Source organism: Rhea pennata, chromosome 35, assembly GCF_028389875.1.
Source record: "Rhea pennata isolate bPtePen1 chromosome 35, bPtePen1.pri, whole genome shotgun sequence".
NCBI classification, from domain to species: domain Eukaryota; kingdom Metazoa; phylum Chordata; class Aves; order Rheiformes; family Rheidae; genus Rhea; species Rhea pennata.
The window spans coordinates 124321-141887 of NC_084697.1; the positions used below are offsets into that span (position 1 = coordinate 124321).

Here is a 17567-nt window from a genome sequence, read left to right on the forward strand (position 1 = left end):
TGTACACATGTGTGCTCTGGTCTTGTCCCCCCCACACACGTGTGTGAACCCTGTCCCTGCTCTTTGCACACATGTGTGTGCCCTGGCACATGCGTGGGCTGCATGTCACCAGCCCTGCCTCTCACGCGCTCCCTCTCTAAGCCGTTAATCTCCCGGCAGCCACAAGCTGGGGCTGCCGGAGGAGCCTTGGGGAGGGCCGGGAGCCACCCCAGGGCCCACAGACCCTCCGAATCCCCCTGACCCTCCTAGATGCCCCCTGCTATCCCCAAACACCCTGGACACCCCTCAGGCACTTGCAAATACCTCTGAGACTCCCCCAGAACACCCCGACCTGCCCCAATTGCCTGCTAGATCCTGTTAATACCTTCAAGATCCCCCCCACCTCCCCTCAAGCAGCCCCTGGACTCCAGTACACCCCCCCCAAGCTCGTCCTGGACACCCCTCACTATGTCAGAATCTGAGGAGAACGGAGATGGTGAGTGCAGGGGGGTTACTGGGGGGGTGTGGGGAGGCCTGGGCGTTCAGAGAGGGTCCTGGGCCTATGTGGGAAGCCCTGGGGTATATGGGGGCTCTGGGGGGCAGTTCTTGAGGGGATGAGGGGACTGTGGGGAGATATGGGGGCTCTGGTTGTCCCGGTGGGGATGTGAGGACCCAGGGGAGACTTTGGGGCTTGGGGGGGGTCCCAGAGGGAATAGGGGGGAGCATGGGGACATAGTAGGGGGGTCCTGAAGAGGAAGGTCAGCTTAGGGGAGGTATGGGGACTCCAGGGGATCCCAGTAGAGGTGAGGTGACCCAGAGGAGATACGGAGTTTCTGGGAGGTCTTACAAGTGATGGGGTGCTCTAGGGAGATATAGGGGCTCGGGGGGGGGGGTCCCAGAAGGGATAGGGGGACCATGGGGACATATTAGGGCTCTGAGAGGGGATTCTAGAGGGGATAGGGCAAACTATGGGGACATACTAGGGCTCGGGGGGGGGGTCCCTGAGGGGATGTGGAGATCCCAAAGGATATAAGGAGTCCCTGAGGGCTCGAAGGGGGTCTGGGGAGATCCTAGGAGATATTCTGGGAGTTCAAGGGAGGTCCCTGGGGGTCCAGGGGCTCTGGGGCCTAATGAGGGCCCAGGAGACCCTTGGGGGGACCGTGCTTGACCGTGCCCCTCTCCCTTGTCCCAGGGCCCCCCAAGGAGCTGCCGTCCTTTGCCAAGGCCATGGGGCAGCCCCTGGGGTGGCCAGTGGGCGAGGGGCCTGGGGGGCTGGCGGGCGGGGGGACGCCCCCAGGCCCCCGCCATCGGCGCCCACCCCACGCCAAGCACAAGGGCCAGGGCTCGGGAGGAGTCCCGCGCTCCCCCCGTGCCCTCTTCTGCCTCCGCCTCAACAACCCCATCCGCCGCGCCGCCATCAGCATTGTTGAGTGGAAGTGAGTGGGGGGCGTGGGGGGACGGGGGTGCGGTGGCACTGCTGGCGGGGTGGGGATGACTGACGCCCCAGCCCCACCCCCGTGACACCACGGCCCCCAGGCCCTTCGACATCCTCATCCTTGTCACCATCTTCGCCAACTGTGTGGCTCTGGGTGTCTACATCCCCTTCCCCGAGGATGACTCCAACGCCGCCAACCACAACCTGGTGAGGACCCCGGTGTATGGCAGCCCCAGGGACCCCACCCTGTGCCCCCCTTGCCCCCATGAGGGCCCAAGCATCCGGGCAGCCCCAGAGACCCTAGCCTGTGCCCCCCATAGGGACCCAGGTGTCCCCTCAGGCCTTGTTGGGCCATGTTGAGTGTCCTCAGCTGGTCCCAGTCAGGTGCGGGTTGAGCTCGTTAAGGGATCAGCGCTAACAAGGCAGCCTAACGAAGCTGCTTTGGGTGTGAGAGGAAATTGGGGACCTAGGGGGGTGCCCTGGCACCAGGGGCGCCCAGGGGGGCCTGTGGGGGGGAGCAGGGATGCCCAGATGCTGGATTCCCCCCAGGGGGGGCTGTGGGGCACAGCGAGGGTGCCTGGACTCCGGAGTCTCCCGGGGCATGTGGCACGTGTGTCCCTGTGCACATGCGTGTGCTGTATGCCTAAGCCGCTTACCCATGGCTAGGGTGGGCAGGGGGGCTCTAATCCCAGCTTAGCGCCCTTCCCCCATAGCGGGGCTCTATGGCCAGGATGCCTGGGTCCCTTCCCCGTGTGGCCAAGCGCCCCCCCTCCCCCAAACCATGGCCCGGATGTCTGGGTCCCTGTTTCCCAAAAGAGCCCCGGAGGAGGCGGTGAGGCTGTGACGCCCGGACACCCCGGTCCCTTGTGCCCAACCCAGCTGTGGTGGGGGGAAGAGGGGGCTGGGCAGCGCCCTGGACGCTTGGGTCCTGTGTCCGTAGCAGAGCCCACGGGCAGCAGAAGATGCTGGGAAGGGTGGTGGGGCAGCTGGGTGGGTGAAGGGTGTTACGGGGCAGGGGGGCCTGGACCCCTGGGCTCACCCCCACCCCCTGCCGGCCCCAGGAGCAGGTGGAGTACGTCTTCCTCATCATCTTCACGGTGGAGACCTTTCTGAAGATCATTGCCTACGGGCTGGTACTGCACCCCAGCGCCTACATCCGCAATGGCTGGAACCTGCTCGACTTTGTCATCGTCGTCGTGGGGTGAGGGGGTGGCCACCAGGGGAGTGACCACCTCGGTGGCGGGGGGGGGAGCTGCCCTCTGAGGGGGGGGTGGCTGCCCCCAGAGATGGGTAACAACTCCGAGGGGGAGGACCGCCCAGGATGGGAATGACTGCCTCATGTCAAGGGGGCAAAACGCTCTGCGCCTGCCCCGGGGGAGCGATAACTGCCCCAGCAGCCTGCCTGCAGCGGGGCTGTTCGCAGGCCCCGGCGCCCCCGTGAGCGCTGCCGCTGCCCCGCAGGCTCTTCAGCGTGATCCTGGAGCAGGCCTCGCACAAGCCCGGCGAGGCCCACCACATGAGCGGCAAGCCGGGTGGCTTCGACGTCAAGGCCCTGCGCGCCTTCCGGGTGCTCCGGCCCCTCCGCCTCGTCTCTGGCGTGCCCAGTGAGTGCCGCGCGGCGGGCAGGCCTTGCGCGGGGGTGTGCCCATGTGGGCGGGCGCGGGCCCCCCGCCCTGCAGCCACCGCCTCCCACAGGCCTGCACATCGTCCTCAACTCCATCATGAAGGCTATGGTGCCGCTGCTCCACATCGCCCTGCTCGTCCTCTTTGTCATCATCATCTACGCTATCATCGGCCTCGAGCTCTTCATCGGCCGCATGCACAAGACCTGCTTCTTCATTGGCTCTGGTGAGGGGGGCCCGGCACCCCCGCATTGCCCCCCCAGAAGCCTTGGCACCACATGTGGTGCAGCCCCAGGCCCCCCCGCAACCTCTGGGGATGCTTGGGGCGTCCCTGGGCCCCACTAGAGCCGCCCAGGCTCACATGTGGCCCCCCGCTCGCAGACCTGGAGTCGGAGGACGACCCGTCGCCTTGCGCCTTTTCGGGGCACGGCCGGGCCTGCGTGCAGAACAACACGGAGTGCCGGGGCCGCTGGGAGGGCCCCAACGGTGGCATCACCAACTTCGACAACTTTTTCTTCGCCATGCTCACCGTCTTCCAGTGCATCACCATGGAGGGCTGGACTGACGTGCTCTACTGGGTGAGCTGGGGGGGGCCCGCCTGCCGCGGGGGACCCTCATCTGCCCCCTGCTGACACTCCTCTGCCTCCTACAGATGCAGGATGCTATGGGCCACGAGCTGCCCTGGATTTACTTCGTCAGCCTTGTCATTTTTGGCTCCTTCTTCGTCCTCAACCTGGTGCTAGGGGTGCTGAGTGGGTGAGCAAGGGTGAGGCTGGCGGGTGGCATGGGGTGGCGTGGTGGCCCCCCAGCGTGCGACACCTGCCTGGCCACCCTCAGCGAGTTCTCCAAGGAGCGTGAGAAGGCCAAGGCCCGCGGTGACTTCCAGAAGCTGCGGGAGAAGCAGCAGCTGGAGGAGGATCTCCGGGGCTACATGGACTGGATCACACAGGCTGAGGACCTCGAAGCTGACGAAGATGATGGGGAGCATGAGAAGCACCGTGAGCATCCGAGGAGCCGCCCCCTAGCCTGTGCCGTGGGTCTGCACTGCCCCTCGCCAGCATCGCTGCCCTCCGCACAACCTGTTTGCCCCAAATCCCCCAGGGCTGACCGCTGAGGACCTCATGGGGAAGCGGAAACCCCGGCTGAAGTGGCTCCGGCACACGAGCCACTCCACGGACACCCATGGTAACGCCACGTGCGCTGCGGCCCTCCCGCCCTAGATGCCAGGGTCCCGCACACAACTCTCACTGCTGCCCCCCACCCCAGCCAGCCTCCCTGGGAGCGAGACCACCTCGGTGAACACGGAGACCGTGGGGGACGAGGAGCTGCAACCGACTGCCTGCGACCGCTGCCTGTGAGCCTCGGGGAGGGGCCCTGCATCACCACGACCCCCAAACTGGCCCCCAGCATCCCGATGGGTCCCCCCACAGCTCTGCAAGGCCTCATGAGATCCCCCCCCAACCCCTAGGACACCCAAACTGACCTCTGGGACCCCCAGGATCCCGTATGCCCCCCTGGGACCCAACAGTGACTCCTGGAACCCCCAGGATACCCCAGGGCCCCTTTGGGGCCCCCTACCGCCCGCTAGGGACCCTGACCCCTGGGACTCCCATGATCCTCTATGGCCCCCCTGGGATCCCAGCACTGACCCTTGGGACTGACAAAGTGACCCCTGGATCCCCCATGATCCCCTGTGGTCCCCTGGGACCCCAACACCAACCCCTCGGGCTATAGCTCTGATCCCTGGGACTTCCAGGGCCCTGGGACCCCAACAGAGACCCCTAGGAGCCCCAGGACCCGCCAGGGCCCCCCGAGCCCCTCACACTGATCCACGAGGCCATTTACGGCCCCCTCTTAGCCCCTAACTGCTGCCACGGGCCCAAGGATCCCCGGCTGCGGGGTGACTCCCTGCCTTTGTCCCCCCACCAGGGGCAAGATCACGAAGACCAAGTTTTGGTAAGTGGGAAGTGAGGAGGAACAGGGAGGGGGGGAGCACACAGAGGCCCCCCCAAAGCCAAAGCCACTGTGTCCCCAACACCCTGCCACACCCCCCCCCCACTACTCGCAGGCGGCGGCTGCGGCGGCTGAACCGCCTGCTGCGGCGCCGGTGCCGGGGGGCAGTGAAGTCGGTGTCATTCTACTGGATGGTGCTGCTGCTGGTGTTCCTCAACACGCTCACCATCGCCTCCGAGCACCACGGGCAGCCGCCCTGGCTCACCCAGACCCAAGGTACCGCCGCTGGCCCGGACACTGGGGCCTCAGCACGGTGCCACAGGGCCCGCGCGGGTGCGAGCGCCGGCCCTCTGCCTGCAGCCTACGCCAACAAGGCGCTGCTGTCGCTCTTCGCCGCCGAGATGGTGTTGAAGCTGTACGCGCTGGGGCCCAGCTGCTACTTCGCCAGCTTCTTCAACCGCTTCGACTGCTTCGTGGTGTGCGGTGGGGTGCTGGAGACGGCGCTGGTGGAGCGCGGGGCCATGGAGCCGCTGGGCATCTCTGTGCTGCGCTGCGTCCGCCTGCTCCGCGTCTTCAAGGTCACCAGGTGCGGGGAGGGAGGGGACGCCGCCAGGCCCCCACCACGTCCCCGTGCTCCCACTAAAGCCCCTGCTGTCTCCACAGGCACTGGGCCTCGCTGAGCAACCTGGTGGGCTCCCTCCTGAACTCCATGAAGTCCATTGCCTCGCTGCTGCTGCTGCTCTTCCTCTTCATCATCATCTTTGCGCTTCTGGGCATGCAGCTCTTCGGGGGCCGCTTCAGCTTTGACGAGACGCAGACCAAGCGCAGCACCTTCGACACCTTCCCCCAAGCCCTGCTCACTGTCTTCCAGGTACCTCAACCCCACCTCTAGCTTGATGGGAGGGGCTTGTACTGGGAGAACTGGGGGGCCCTCGAGGGCCTGGGGTGACACCAGCGTTGGGGGGCACCCGCAGATCCTGACGGGAGAGGACTGGAATGCGGTGATGTACGACGGGATTATGGCCTACGGCGGCCCCGTCTTCCCTGGCATGCTAGTCTGCGTCTACTTTGTCATCCTCTTCATCTGTGGCAACTGTGCGTGGCACTGGGGGTGCTGGGGGCACTGGGAACAGGGCTGCAGGTGGCTGGGGACACTGGACTCCAACACAGGAGGGACAAGAGGCAGTGGGAATGGGGCCATGGGTGACTGGGGACACTGGGCTTCAATGCAGGAGGAACTGGAGGCACTGGGAATGGGGCTGTGGGTGACTGGGGACATTGGGGCTGGACACAGCAGGGCCTGGGGAGCGCAAAGGGGACTGAAGAGACTGGGAATGGGGCACTGGATAACTGAGGATACTGGGCTCTGACACAGGAGACTGGGAACAGAGCGTTGGGTGATGGGAGACTGGTTGGGGCCCAGGCACTGGAGGGGCTGCGAGGACACTGGAAAAGGGTGGGAGGCACTGGGAGGCACTGGCAGGATACTGGGAGTACGAGTGAGGGGGAACTGGGAGCACTGGTTAACCCCTTCCTCCCCAGACATCCTCCTCAACGTTTTCCTGGCCATCGCTGTTGACAACCTGGCTGACGGCGACAACATCAACTCGGGTGCCGACAGCAAGAAGTGAGCTGGGGCCCCCGAGGCGGGAGCACCCGGACGTGCGGGTCCCCGCGGGGATGATGGGGGGCGGGGGCACCCGTCACGTGAGTCCTCTGGCTGAGCCCCTGCGACTCCGCAGGGACAAGGCTGGGGAGGTGGAGGCCGGTGCAGGGAGCCGGGATGTGAGCGTGAAGGTGAGTGCGGACAGAGGATGCGTGTCCCCACGCCTGTGCGTGGCGCTCACGTGTGTCTACATGCATGTGCTCAGCCCATGTGCACACGTGCTCATCCCACCTCCAGGTTGAGGGGGAGCCACTGGAGCCTGAGGAAGAGGAGGAGGAGGAGGAGGAAGAGGAGGAGGAGGGGAGCGAAGAAGGTAGGTGCCAGCCCACCCAGACGCCGGGGTCCCAGGAAGGAGGAGGGCCCCAGGCACTGGGGTCCCAGTCTGTGTGCGTGCTGCCTGGACACCTGGGTCCCCACAGGCGAGGAGAACGGGGGGGAGCGGGACAGCCTGGGGGGGCCACGAACGGAGCCCCTGGAGGAGCCCCCCAAGCCCAAGGTGGTGCCAATCCCTGAGGGCAGCGCCTTCTTCCTGCTGGGCAGCACCAACCCGTGAGACTGGGGGCACTGGGAGCACTGGGGGGGCTGGCACTAGGGATACTGGGGGACTGGGGATGCTGGGGCTAGGGGAAGTGGGAGGCTGGGACTGGGAGCTCTGGGGCTGGGGGAACTGGGAGGGCTGGGGGCACTGGAACAGGGGGGTTGAAACTAGGAGTGGCAGCGCTGGGAGAACTGGGACTGGGAACACCAGGACAGCTAGGAGCAGTGGGACTGGGGGCACCGTGAGGGCTAGAACTGAGAGCAGTGGGACTAAGGGCGCTGGGGCTGGGAGGACGGCGTATCAGGGGAGCTGGGAAGACTTGTGGGGAGCCTGGGAAGCTCATGGGGAAGGGGGCTAACTGGGATGGGGGGCGGCATGGCTGGTGGGGACTGGGAGGCCTGGGCCTGGCAGTGCCCTGAGCCCGTCGCTGTCCCCAGGCTGCGGGTGCGGTGCCACGCGCTCATCCACCACCACGTCTTCACCAACCTCATCCTCGTCTTCATCATCCTCAGCAGCGTCTCGCTGGCCGCCGAGGACCCCGTGCGGGCCCACTCGCCCCGCAACCATGTGGGCAACTGGGGCCGCTGGGGTGACTGGGACCCGCTTGCCCCCACCTGCAGGGGCTGCTGGGGCCTCTAGGGCCCTGTCGCCCCCAACCATAGGGGTGTTGGGGCAGTTGGAGGGCAGGGTGTAGTTGGGGGGGTGTCAAGGGGTAGCTGGGGTGTGTGTGGGGGGGTCACCCCCGTCTCCCTTGCAGATCCTGGGCTATTTTGACTACGCCTTCACCTCCATCTTCACCGTGGAGATCCTGCTCAAGGTACGCCGGACGCCGGGGCCCCGGGGGCCCCGGGCGCGGGCAGGGGGCGGGGAGGGGCCCGGACACCTGGGCTCACGGCCTGCCCCAGATGACGGCGTTCGGCGCCTTCCTGCACAAGGGCTCCTTCTGCCGCAACTGGTTCAACCTCCTTGACCTGCTGGTGGTCGGCGTCTCCCTCATCTCCTTCGGCATCCAGTGAGCACTGGGCTGCTGGGGGCGCTGGGAGGGCTCTGGAGCTGCTGGGGGCACTGGGGGCGCTACTGGGGCCACTGGGAGCAGCTCCGGGGCTACTAGGGGCACTGGGAGGGCAAGGCTGCAGGGGAGTGCTGGGGGCATTGGGACCAGCTCTGGGGCTACTGGGGGCAATGTGAGTGCCACTGGGGCTACTGGGAGGGCACAGAAAGGTACTGGGAGCACGTGGGGGGATACTGGGAGCAGGGAGGAGCACTGGAGGGCACTGGGAGCACTGGGCCTGATGCTGCCGGCAGCTCCAGCGCCATCTCGGTGGTGAAGATCCTGCGGGTGCTGCGTGTGCTCCGGCCCCTGCGAGCCATCAACCGTGCCAAGGGCCTCAAGGTGGGACTGGGAGTACTGGGAGCACTTGGGGGGGGGGAGGGCAGAGACCACTGCTTCCCCCCAGGATTCGGTGGGAGGGGCAGTGGGTGTTACTAGTGTGTGCTGGGTGCACTGGTGCCCTCATCATGCAGTGTGTGGAGGGGAGCAGTGCCTGTTACTGGTGTGTACTGGGAACACTGGAATGGGGGCAGCAGCTCTTACTGGTGCATACTGGGAGCACTGGTAACCCAACACATTGCGGAGAGAGGGGGCGTTACTGGTGCTGCAGGTGCTGCAGCGGGTGGTGTTACTGGTGTCACTGGTGCACAGCATGTGGTGCGACGTGTCGAGGGGGTGTCACCAATGTTACTGGTGACACTGGTGTCACTGGTGCGCAGCACGTGGTGCAGTGTGTCTTTGTGGCCATCCGCACCATCGGCAACATCATGATCGTGACGACGCTGCTGCAGTTCATGTTCGCCTGCATCGGGGTCCAGCTCTTCAAGGTGCCTCCTTGCCGGGGGGGAGAGGGGATCGTGGGGGGGGGGGGCCGCTCCCCACGCAGTGGGTCCGAGCTGACACCCCCCCCGGCACCCCCCTCCCCAGGGCAAGTTCTACAGCTGCACTGACGAGGCCAAGCACACGCCTGCGGAATGCAAGTGCGCCCCTGTACCACCCCACTGCCCCCCCCGCCCGCCCCCCCCCCCCGGGGTGGTGGGGCTGACCCCCTCTCCCCGCCCCCCAGGGGCACTTTCATCGTGTACAAGGACGGGGACGTGGCGCACCCCACGGTGCGCGAGCGCCTCTGGCACAACAGCGACTTCAACTTCGACAACGTGCTGGCTGGCATGATGGCGCTCTTCACCGTCTCCACCTTCGAGGGCTGGCCCGCGTGAGTGCCCCCGGCGGTCTCCAGGCCCCTCACAGCGGTCTCCAGGCGCCCCCCCCCTCCAAAGCTGTTTCAATACCCACCCGGGAGTTTCAAGGCCTGCCCCCCCCCCCCCCCCGCCCCCAGTTTCAAGCCTCTCTGACAGGGAAGCCTCTCCTGAGGCCTCCCACTGCAGTTTTGACTCCCCCTTGCCCCCGTCTCAAAGACCCCATAGCACTTTTGAGTCCCCCCCTGCCCCAGTTTTAAAGCCCCACAGAGCAGTTTCCAGTCCCTCAATGATGATTTCAAGCCCCCCCCCCCCCATCTTGGGGTCAACCCCCCAAAAGCAGTTTTAAGCACTCTTCCCAGCAATTTAAAGGCCACCTACAGTAGTTGTGCCCCACCTCCCTTTGGTTGTTTCAAGGCCTCCCAACAACGTCAAGCTCCTGCAGTTTTAAGACCCCCCCCCCAAAAGTTCCCCCTCCCCAGCCATTTCAAGTTTATTCCCCCTCCCCCCCGCCCTGTTTCACAAGTCTCCAAAGCAGTTTAAATACATTTTTTTTCCCAGCAGTATCAGGGGCTTCCACACAGGTTCCAAGAGTCACCATAGCAGTTTCAAGGCTTCCCAAATAATTTAGTCAAGCTCCCTTATGGCAGTTTCAAGACCCCCCCCAGCTGTTTCATGGGCCTTCCATAGTAGTTTCAAGGTTCCCCCTCCCCCCAACTGCAGCTTTGAGGTTCCCCAAGTTGGCTTCATGCCTCCTCCTCCCTCCCTTGCAATTTCAGGGTGCTCGGAAATGCAGTCTCAATGTGCCCCGCTGCAGCTGTAAGCCCCCTGCTCCCGGCAGTTTAAAGGATTTCCCAATCTGCGCGTTGATGGCATCTCCATAGCAGTTTGAAAGCTGCCCAGCTGCAGTTTCAGGCCCCCATCCAGCAGTTTCAAGGCTCCCCTATCTGCAGTTTCTGAGCTTTTTGTCTGTTTCAAGGCTCCCCATTTCCTGGTTCAAAGCCCTTCCATAGCCATTTCAAGGCCCCTCCATTGCATTTTCAAAACACCCCAGAGCAACTTCAAGGGCCTTCCTGCAGTTTCAAGGCTTTCCCATAGCAGTGCCAAGCCACTCCCCTAGTTTTGAGACTTCCCCCATCAGTTTCAAGGCTCCCCAGCTGCAGTTTCAAGCTTCTTCCATAGCAGTTTCAAGGCTTTCCCAACAGTTTTGCACCCCCTCCATAACAGCTTTAAGGCCTGGCCTTTGCAGTTTCAAGGCTCCCCCATAGTGGGTTCAAGTCCTTCCATAGCAGTTTCAAGGCTCCCCACCCATAGTTTCAAGGCCTTGCAGTAACTGTTCCAAGGTCTTTCTGTAGCAGTTTCAAGGCTCCCCCAATTTCAAGTCTCCCATTGCAGTTTCAAGCCTTCCCCTATAGCAGCTTCAAGACCACCCCCACCCCCCCGTGCAGTTTCAAGGCTTTCCACCCGTAGTTTCAACACCCTCATTTCAAGGCCCCCCCCCCCAGCTCCTTCCTTGCAGTTTTAAGGCTCTTCTGTAGCAGTTTTATGCCCCCCCCCCTTTTGAGGCCTGGTCCATCAGTTTCAAGGCTCCCCAGCTGCAGGTTCAAGGCCTTTCCATAGCTGTTTCAGGGTTTTCCCCAACTGCAGTTTCAAGGTCCCACCTTCACACCTGCTGTTTCCAGGCCCTCTACCTGAAATTTTGAGCCCTTCCTGCTGCCGTTTCAAGGCACCCCTCACATGTATTTTTAAGACTGAGTTCTATAGCAGTTTCAAGGCTCTCTCATCTTTATTTTCAATGCATACACCCCCCCTAAAAAAAAAATTAGCAGTTTCCAGACTCCCCACGGGCAGTTGTTTCAAGGCACTCTCTATAGGCGCCTCCATTGCCATTTCAATGGCAATCCCCCCCCCCCAACGCCCCGGGAGTTTCAAGGCTATTCCATCACACGTTCCCCCCCCCCCCCCCCCCCAAAAAAACCCTTTGGGGTGGTGCACAGGCTGCTCTACAAGGCCATCGATGCCAACGCAGAGGACCAAGGGCCCATCTACAACTATCGGGTTGAGATCTCCATCTTCTTCATTGTTTACATCATCGTCATTGCCTTCTTCATGATGAACATCTTTGTGGGCTTCGTCATCATCACCTTCCGCGCCCAGGGTGAGAGCGAGTACAAGAACTGCGAGCTGGACAAGAACCAGGTACCGAGCACCGTCCCAGCGGGGCTGCAGCTGTGCCTTGTACGAAGCGCTCACCCCCCCCACCCACCCCACAGCGGCAGTGCGTCGAGTACGCGCTGAAGGCGCAGCCACTGCGGCGCTACATCCCCAAGAACCGGAGCCAGTACCGGGTGTGGGCCATGGTGAACTCCACCGCCTTCGAGTACATCATGTTCGTCCTCATCCTGCTCAACACCATTGCCCTGGCCGTACAGGTGGGTGCGGGGTGGTGCGGGGGGCAGCTGGGCGCATGGGGACCGGGAGGGGGGAGCTCCCTCTTGGGGCTGTTAGCAGGGTTGGGAGGCAGCAAGGAGACGTTTGGAGGGCACTTAGGGACTTGGGGGGCAGTTTCGGGATCCTTGGGGGGCTCTGAGGAAGCTGAGCCCATGCCCCCACCCCAGCACTACGAGCAGTCAAAGCCATTCAACTACGTCATGGACCTGCTCAACATGGTGTTCACGGGGCTGTTTACCGTTGAGATGGTGCTCAAGATCATCGCCTTCAAGCCCAGGGTAGGCTTGCACGAGGGCCTCGCATGCTGGGGGGGGGGGCACGGGAGCCTTGCACGAGGGCCTTGCATGGGGGGGAGCCTTGCACGAGGGCCCCACGCGGGGTCGTGCGAGGCGCTGCCCCGCAGAGGTGCCCTCGCGCCCCTCACACCCTCGCGCCCAGCACTACTTCTGCGACGCCTGGAACACCTTCGACGCCCTCATCGTGGTGGGCAGTGTGGTGGACATCGCCGTCACCGAGGTCAACGTGAGTGTCGTCCCCCACCCCCGGAGCCCGGGTGTCCGGGCCTCTCGTGCCCATCTGTGCGTCCATCTCCATTTGTCCATCTCGCCTCTGCGCGCATCCATCCCATCGTCTGCCTGTGTGTCCGTCTCCATCCGTGCGTCTGTCTCCATCTGCGCGGCTGCCGCACAACAGAACGGGGGTCATGTCGGTGAGGTACGGGGGGGGTCCCGGCGTCCCCGCCTTGCGCAGCTGCGCGGCCGCGGGCACCCTGACCCGCGCTGTGCCCCCCAGAGCTCCGAGGACAGCTCCCGCATCTCCATCACCTTCTTCCGGCTCTTCCGGGTGATGCGGCTGGTGAAGCTGCTGTCCAAGGGCGAGGGCATCCGCACCCTGCTCTGGACCTTCGTCAAGTCTTTCCAGGTGCTGCCGGGGGGGCTGCGCCACGTCCCCCCCGGTGCCGCGGGGGGACCGGCCCCAGGCTCACCTGCTGCCGGCTCCCCCAGGCCCTGCCCTACGTCGCCCTCCTCATCGCCATGATCTTCTTCATCTACGCCGTCATCGGCATGCAGGTGGGGGGGGCTCGCAGGCCCTCGTGCGTGAGCCGGCCCCAGCCCTGCGGGGCGCCGCGCGCGCCTCGGGGCGAGGGGGCCGCCCCCCGCACCCCACACTCCCCCGGCCCCGCAGACCTTCGGCAAGGTGGCGCTGCAGGACGGCACCCAGATCAACCGCAACAACAACTTCCAGACCTTCCCCCAGGCCGTGCTGCTGCTCTTCAGGTGCCGGGGGGGCCTCGTGGGGCCCTGGGGGGGGTCAGTGGGCCCCTTCGGGTCTCTGTGGTGTTGATGGCTCCCTGCAGGTCCGTGGGGTCCCTGTGTGGTTGATGGGTCCCTACAGGCCCCGGTGGGGGTCTCTGTGGCATTGATGGGTCCCTGTGGGGTCAGTGGGTGCCGGTGACTCCCCTGTGGGGTCAGCTGGTCCCTGCAGATCCCTATGGGGTCGTGGGATCCCTACAGATGCCTATGGGGTTGATGGGTCCCTGTGGCATCAATGGGTCCCTGCAGGTCCCTATGGGGTTGTTGGATCCCTGCAGGACCCTGTGGGTTGATGGGTCCCTGCCGGTCCCTGTGGGGTCAATGGGTCCCTGCTGGTCCCTGTGGGGTCGATGGGCCCCCAGCGGGTCTGGGAGAGCCCCGTAGGGTCCCCGTGCCCCCCCGGCGCGTCCGCGGCCTCGTGGGGCTGCGGGGCTGGGGGCCGCATGGGTGCGCGCGGCGCAGGTGCGCCACGGGGGAGGCCTGGCAGGAGATCATGCTGGCCAGCCTGCCGGGGAAGCGCTGCGACCCCGAGTCGGACGCCGGCCCCGGCGAGGAGTTCACCTGCGGCAGCAACTTCGCCATCGTCTACTTCATCAGCTTCTTCATGCTCTGCGCCTTCCTGGTGAGCCCCCGCCCCGGCCCGCGGCGCCCCCCGGCCCCAAAGCTGCTCCCCGCCGGCCCTTTGCCTCCCTGCAGAGCCACAGGAGCAGCATCCAGCCCTAGCAGCGGCCCCAGCAACGCACATAGCAACAGCCGCGGCCCCTAGCAACGGCCCCGGCTACAGGCACGGCAACAGCCGCGGCCCCTAGCAACGGCCCCTGCCCCCTCGTGGCGGCCCCGGCAGCCCCCTAGCCACAGCCCGCCGCCCCCAGATCATCAACCTCTTCGTGGCTGTCATCATGGACAACTTCGACTACCTCACGCGGGACTGGTCCATCCTCGGCCCCCACCACCTCGACGAGTTCAAGCGTGTCTGGTCCGAGTACGACCCCGCCGCCAGGTCCGACCCCACCCCTGCGGACCCCGCCGAGGGGCCCAGGCGTCCGGGGCGGCCTCACCTCCGCCCCCGCCGCCCTGCAGGGGCCGCATCAAACACCTGGACGTGGTGACGCTGCTGCGGCGCATCCAGCCGCCCCTGGGCTTCGGGAAGCTCTGCCCCCACCGCGTGGCCTGCAAGGTCAGCAGGTTGCGGGGCTCTGGGAGGGAGGAGGGAGGCGGGGCTGGGGGGCGCCCGGACACCCGGGCTCACACCTCCGCCCCCCACCCCCAGCGCCTGGTGGCCATGAACATGCCCCTCAACTCCGACGGGACCGTGACTTTCAACGCCACCCTCTTCGCCCTCGTCCGCACCTCCCTCAAGATCAAGACTGAAGGTTGCGGTGGGCCCGAACGCCTGGGCCCCTGGGGCCTGGGGGGCCCCAGGTCAGGGCTGGGGGCGGGGCAGACGCCTGGGTTCCCTGAGGGACCGCTCGCCCCCAGGGAACCTGGACCTGGCCAACAAGGAGCTCCGTGCCGTCATCAAGAAAATCTGGAAGAGGACGAAGCCCAAGCTGCTGGACGAGGTCATCCCCCCTCCGGAGGGTGAGCACGCCCCGCCAGCCCGGGCACCCCGGCGCCCGCCGCGGGGCCCCGGCGCCCCTGACCCTGCTGCCCCCCCAGAGGAGGAGGTCACCGTGGGGAAGTTCTACGCCACCTTCCTGATCCAGGACTACTTCCGCAAGTTCCGGCGGCGGAAGGAGCGGGGGATGCTGGGCCCCAGCGCCGGCCCCAGTAATGAGCACGCCCTCCAGGTGGGCAGGGGCCCCGGGACACCCCGGCCTGAGCGACCCCCGGGGGCAGCTGCCGCGGTAACCGCCCTCCTGCCCCCAGGCCGGGCTGCAGACCCTGCAGGCGCTGGGCCCCGAGATGCGCCGGGCGCTGAGCTGCGACCTGGAGGGCGACGATGGCCCCCCCGAGCCCAGCGACGAGCAGCTGACCTTCACGGTGAGCCCTGCCCCACCGGCCCCACCTGCCTCACACCCCGCCCAGCAATGAGCCCCACCCCTTCTCTCCACAGGCCCCCGAGACCCTGTACGGCTCCGCCCCCAGCCCCCCGCTCCGGGGGGAGCCCCCCTCCGCCGGCAGCCCTGTCCCCACAGAGGGAGAGGAGCCTGCGCCCCTGCCCCACGTGGCCATGCACCGCCACAGCAGCAGGTACCATGGGGGCGCTGGGACCTGGGGGAGGGGCCTGAGGACACCCAGCTGCCGAGGTGCTGACGGCCCCCGCATGCAGGCGGCACTCGGACACAGGCCATGAGCTCGGCGGGGGACTGGAGGAGCCGGGGCCCCCCGAGGACGGGGAGGAGCCGGGGGACGGCAGCCACGAGGACGACACAGGGGGCCTGGCCAGCCGCCACAGGCAAGTGGGGGACGGGGCTGCCCAGGGCTGCACACGCTGTCACAAGGGCGGCACCCCACAGCGGGCAGGCAGGCGGGGGGGGACCCCCCACGGGTTCCCCTGCCCCTCATGCCCCCTGTCCTCCCACCCCAGGCTTCTCAGGGCCAGCCCCACGCCCCCACCTGCCAGCTGGGCAGGGGCAGAGCCACGGACGGGGTCGCTGCCCCTCCCCCCCCGGCACTTCGCCCTCCTCAATGGGGCCCTCGAGGGGCAACAGCTCAAGCGGCGACGCCTCCTGCCCCCCACGCCCACAGGTAGGGGCAGGGCCTCTAGGAGGGGGCAGGACCAGGAAGCCGGGGAAGGGCCTCTGGTGAGGGAGCGTGGCCAGGGGCGGGGCTTGGAGGGAGGGGGCGTGGCCAGGGATGGAGCAGGGCCTGGGCGGAGCCCAGGGGCGGGGCTTGGAGGGGCGTGGCCAGGGATGGAGCCAGGGTCTGGGCAGAGCCCGGGGGTGGGGCCAGGGATAGACCAGGGGCTGGGCGGAGCCCGGGGGCGGGGCTTGGAGAGGGGCGTGGCCGAGGAGCCTCCGTGCGGGGGCGTGGCCAGGCAGCGCTGACGGACAGCCCCAGGCCGGAAGCCCTCCTTCGCCATCCAGTGCCTGCGGCGCCAGGGCAGCTGCGAGGACGAGCCCATCCCGGGGACCTACAACCCCTCGGGGCCGCCCGGCCCCACTCGGCCCCAGGTACCGCGTGGGGACACCCCCGTGCCGCCTGCGAACGTGTCTACCCCATCGTGTGCCGCTGCCTGGGCAAGCGCAGCTGCCTAGCACCCACGTGCCCCGTGCATGAGGGGCTCCCGCCTCGCACCCTGACGCCCCCCTCGCGCTCCCGCTTCACAGGGCTACGGCAGCTCCGAGACGTGGCGCCTGGGCGGCTCCTCACGCGCCTGGGCGGCAGCGGCGCCTGCCCACGGCCACCTGCTCTACGCACCCCTGATCCTGGTGGAGGGGGGGCCATCAGGGGCGGGTGGCAGCCTCCCCCCACTCTCACGCTGGTTCATGGGGGACCACGCCCCCCCTGGGCCCCTCCGCCTGCGGCCGTGCGGCCCTGGGGACACGCTGGCCCGCGGCTCCGCCGACAGCCTCGTCGAGGCGGTGAGTGAACTGGGGGCACCTCCCAGCCCCCATGAGCCACCCAGGGCAGGCCCCTGCCCACAGCAGGGGCACTGGTGCCAGCTACCCATGCCCCCCGCCCTCCCCCGCAGGTGCTCATCTCAGAGGGGCTGGGGCTCTTCGCACGGGACCCCAAGTTTGTGGCCGTGGCCAAGCGGGAGATCGCCGATGCCTGCGACATGACCATGGACGAGATGGAGAGCGCCGCTGCTGACCTGCTGACGCGCCAACGCGCCTCGCCGGCCCCTGCCGGCCCTATCTACAGTGATGAGGAGCCACTGCGGCCGCTGGCAGAGGACGAGCTGGCCGATGAGATGGCCTGTGTCGGCGGGCCCTAACCCCCCCGCCCCAACCGCACCCCAATAAAGCCCTGCAGCCATTGGGATGTGCCACCGAGCACGATGTTGCTGGAGCCTGTGGAGGGGGAGTCACTGCCATAGGGGAACCCTGGGGTGGAGGAAGAACCTTGGAGTGGGGCAGACTTTCCTTCTTACCTCAGCAAATAGTGCCAGTTAGGGAAAAAAAACCTCACTTTTTACCTCAGGGGACACTACTGAGAAGGGAAAACCTCACTTTTTACCTCAGGGGCAGCAGGTACACGGGAAGAAACCTCACCTTTTACCTCAGGGGATTACACCGTGGGGCCCCTGCTCACTTTTTACCTCAGAGAAGGCTGCTACGGGGGAGGAAACCTCACCTTTTACCTCAGAAAACGCTGCAGGGAGGGGCGGGAGCTGCTGGCTCGTCGCCTCAAGAAGCCTCGTGGCGGTCCGAGCCCTAACGGTCGCGGCCTCGCGGCCACCTGCCCCCCACAGCAC

At 66.2% G+C, this 17567-nt stretch overlaps 1 protein-coding gene across 1 annotated transcript; it reads left to right on the forward strand.

Moving 5' to 3' along the window:
* Positions 1-447: 447 nt before the first annotated feature.
* On the forward strand, positions 448-17230 carry CACNA1F (calcium voltage-gated channel subunit alpha1 F). Its single transcript, XM_062598700.1, has 48 exons — positions 448-475; positions 1172-1415; positions 1516-1621; positions 2476-2615; positions 2876-3018; positions 3110-3262; positions 3418-3614; positions 3689-3792; positions 3874-4034; positions 4138-4221; positions 4303-4390; positions 4966-4992; positions 5105-5265; positions 5350-5575; positions 5653-5860; positions 5964-6084; positions 6532-6616; positions 6732-6786; positions 6914-6968; positions 7075-7204; positions 7631-7760; positions 7951-8010; positions 8099-8205; positions 8499-8586; positions 8964-9071; positions 9172-9224; positions 9311-9457; positions 11438-11639; positions 11714-11872; positions 12059-12169; positions 12330-12413; positions 12585-12605; positions 12684-12812; positions 12896-12961; positions 13077-13168; positions 13667-13826; positions 14077-14204; positions 14285-14381; positions 14475-14577; positions 14684-14785; positions 14864-14994; positions 15074-15187; positions 15261-15397; positions 15477-15602; positions 15735-15895; positions 16208-16320; positions 16477-16731; positions 16842-17230. The coding sequence occupies exons 1-48, from the start codon at positions 448-450 to the stop codon at positions 17085-17087; spliced, it is 5946 nt and encodes a 1981-aa protein (XP_062454684.1). The 3' UTR covers positions 17088-17230.
* The last annotated feature ends 337 nt before the right edge of the window (positions 17231-17567 follow it).

Excerpts from the sequence above, each read along its gene's own strand:
- CACNA1F (XM_062598700.1), top strand. The coding sequence starts at position 448 with ATGTCAGAATCTGAGGAGAACGGAGATG. Across the intron at positions 5,266-5,349 it reads CTGGCTCACCCAGACCCAAG|CCTACGCCAACAAGGCGCTG; the intron begins GTACCGCCGCTG and ends CTCTGCCTGCAG. Across the intron at positions 16,321-16,476 it reads CCGGCCCCACTCGGCCCCAG|GGCTACGGCAGCTCCGAGAC; the intron begins GTACCGCGTGGG and ends CCCGCTTCACAG.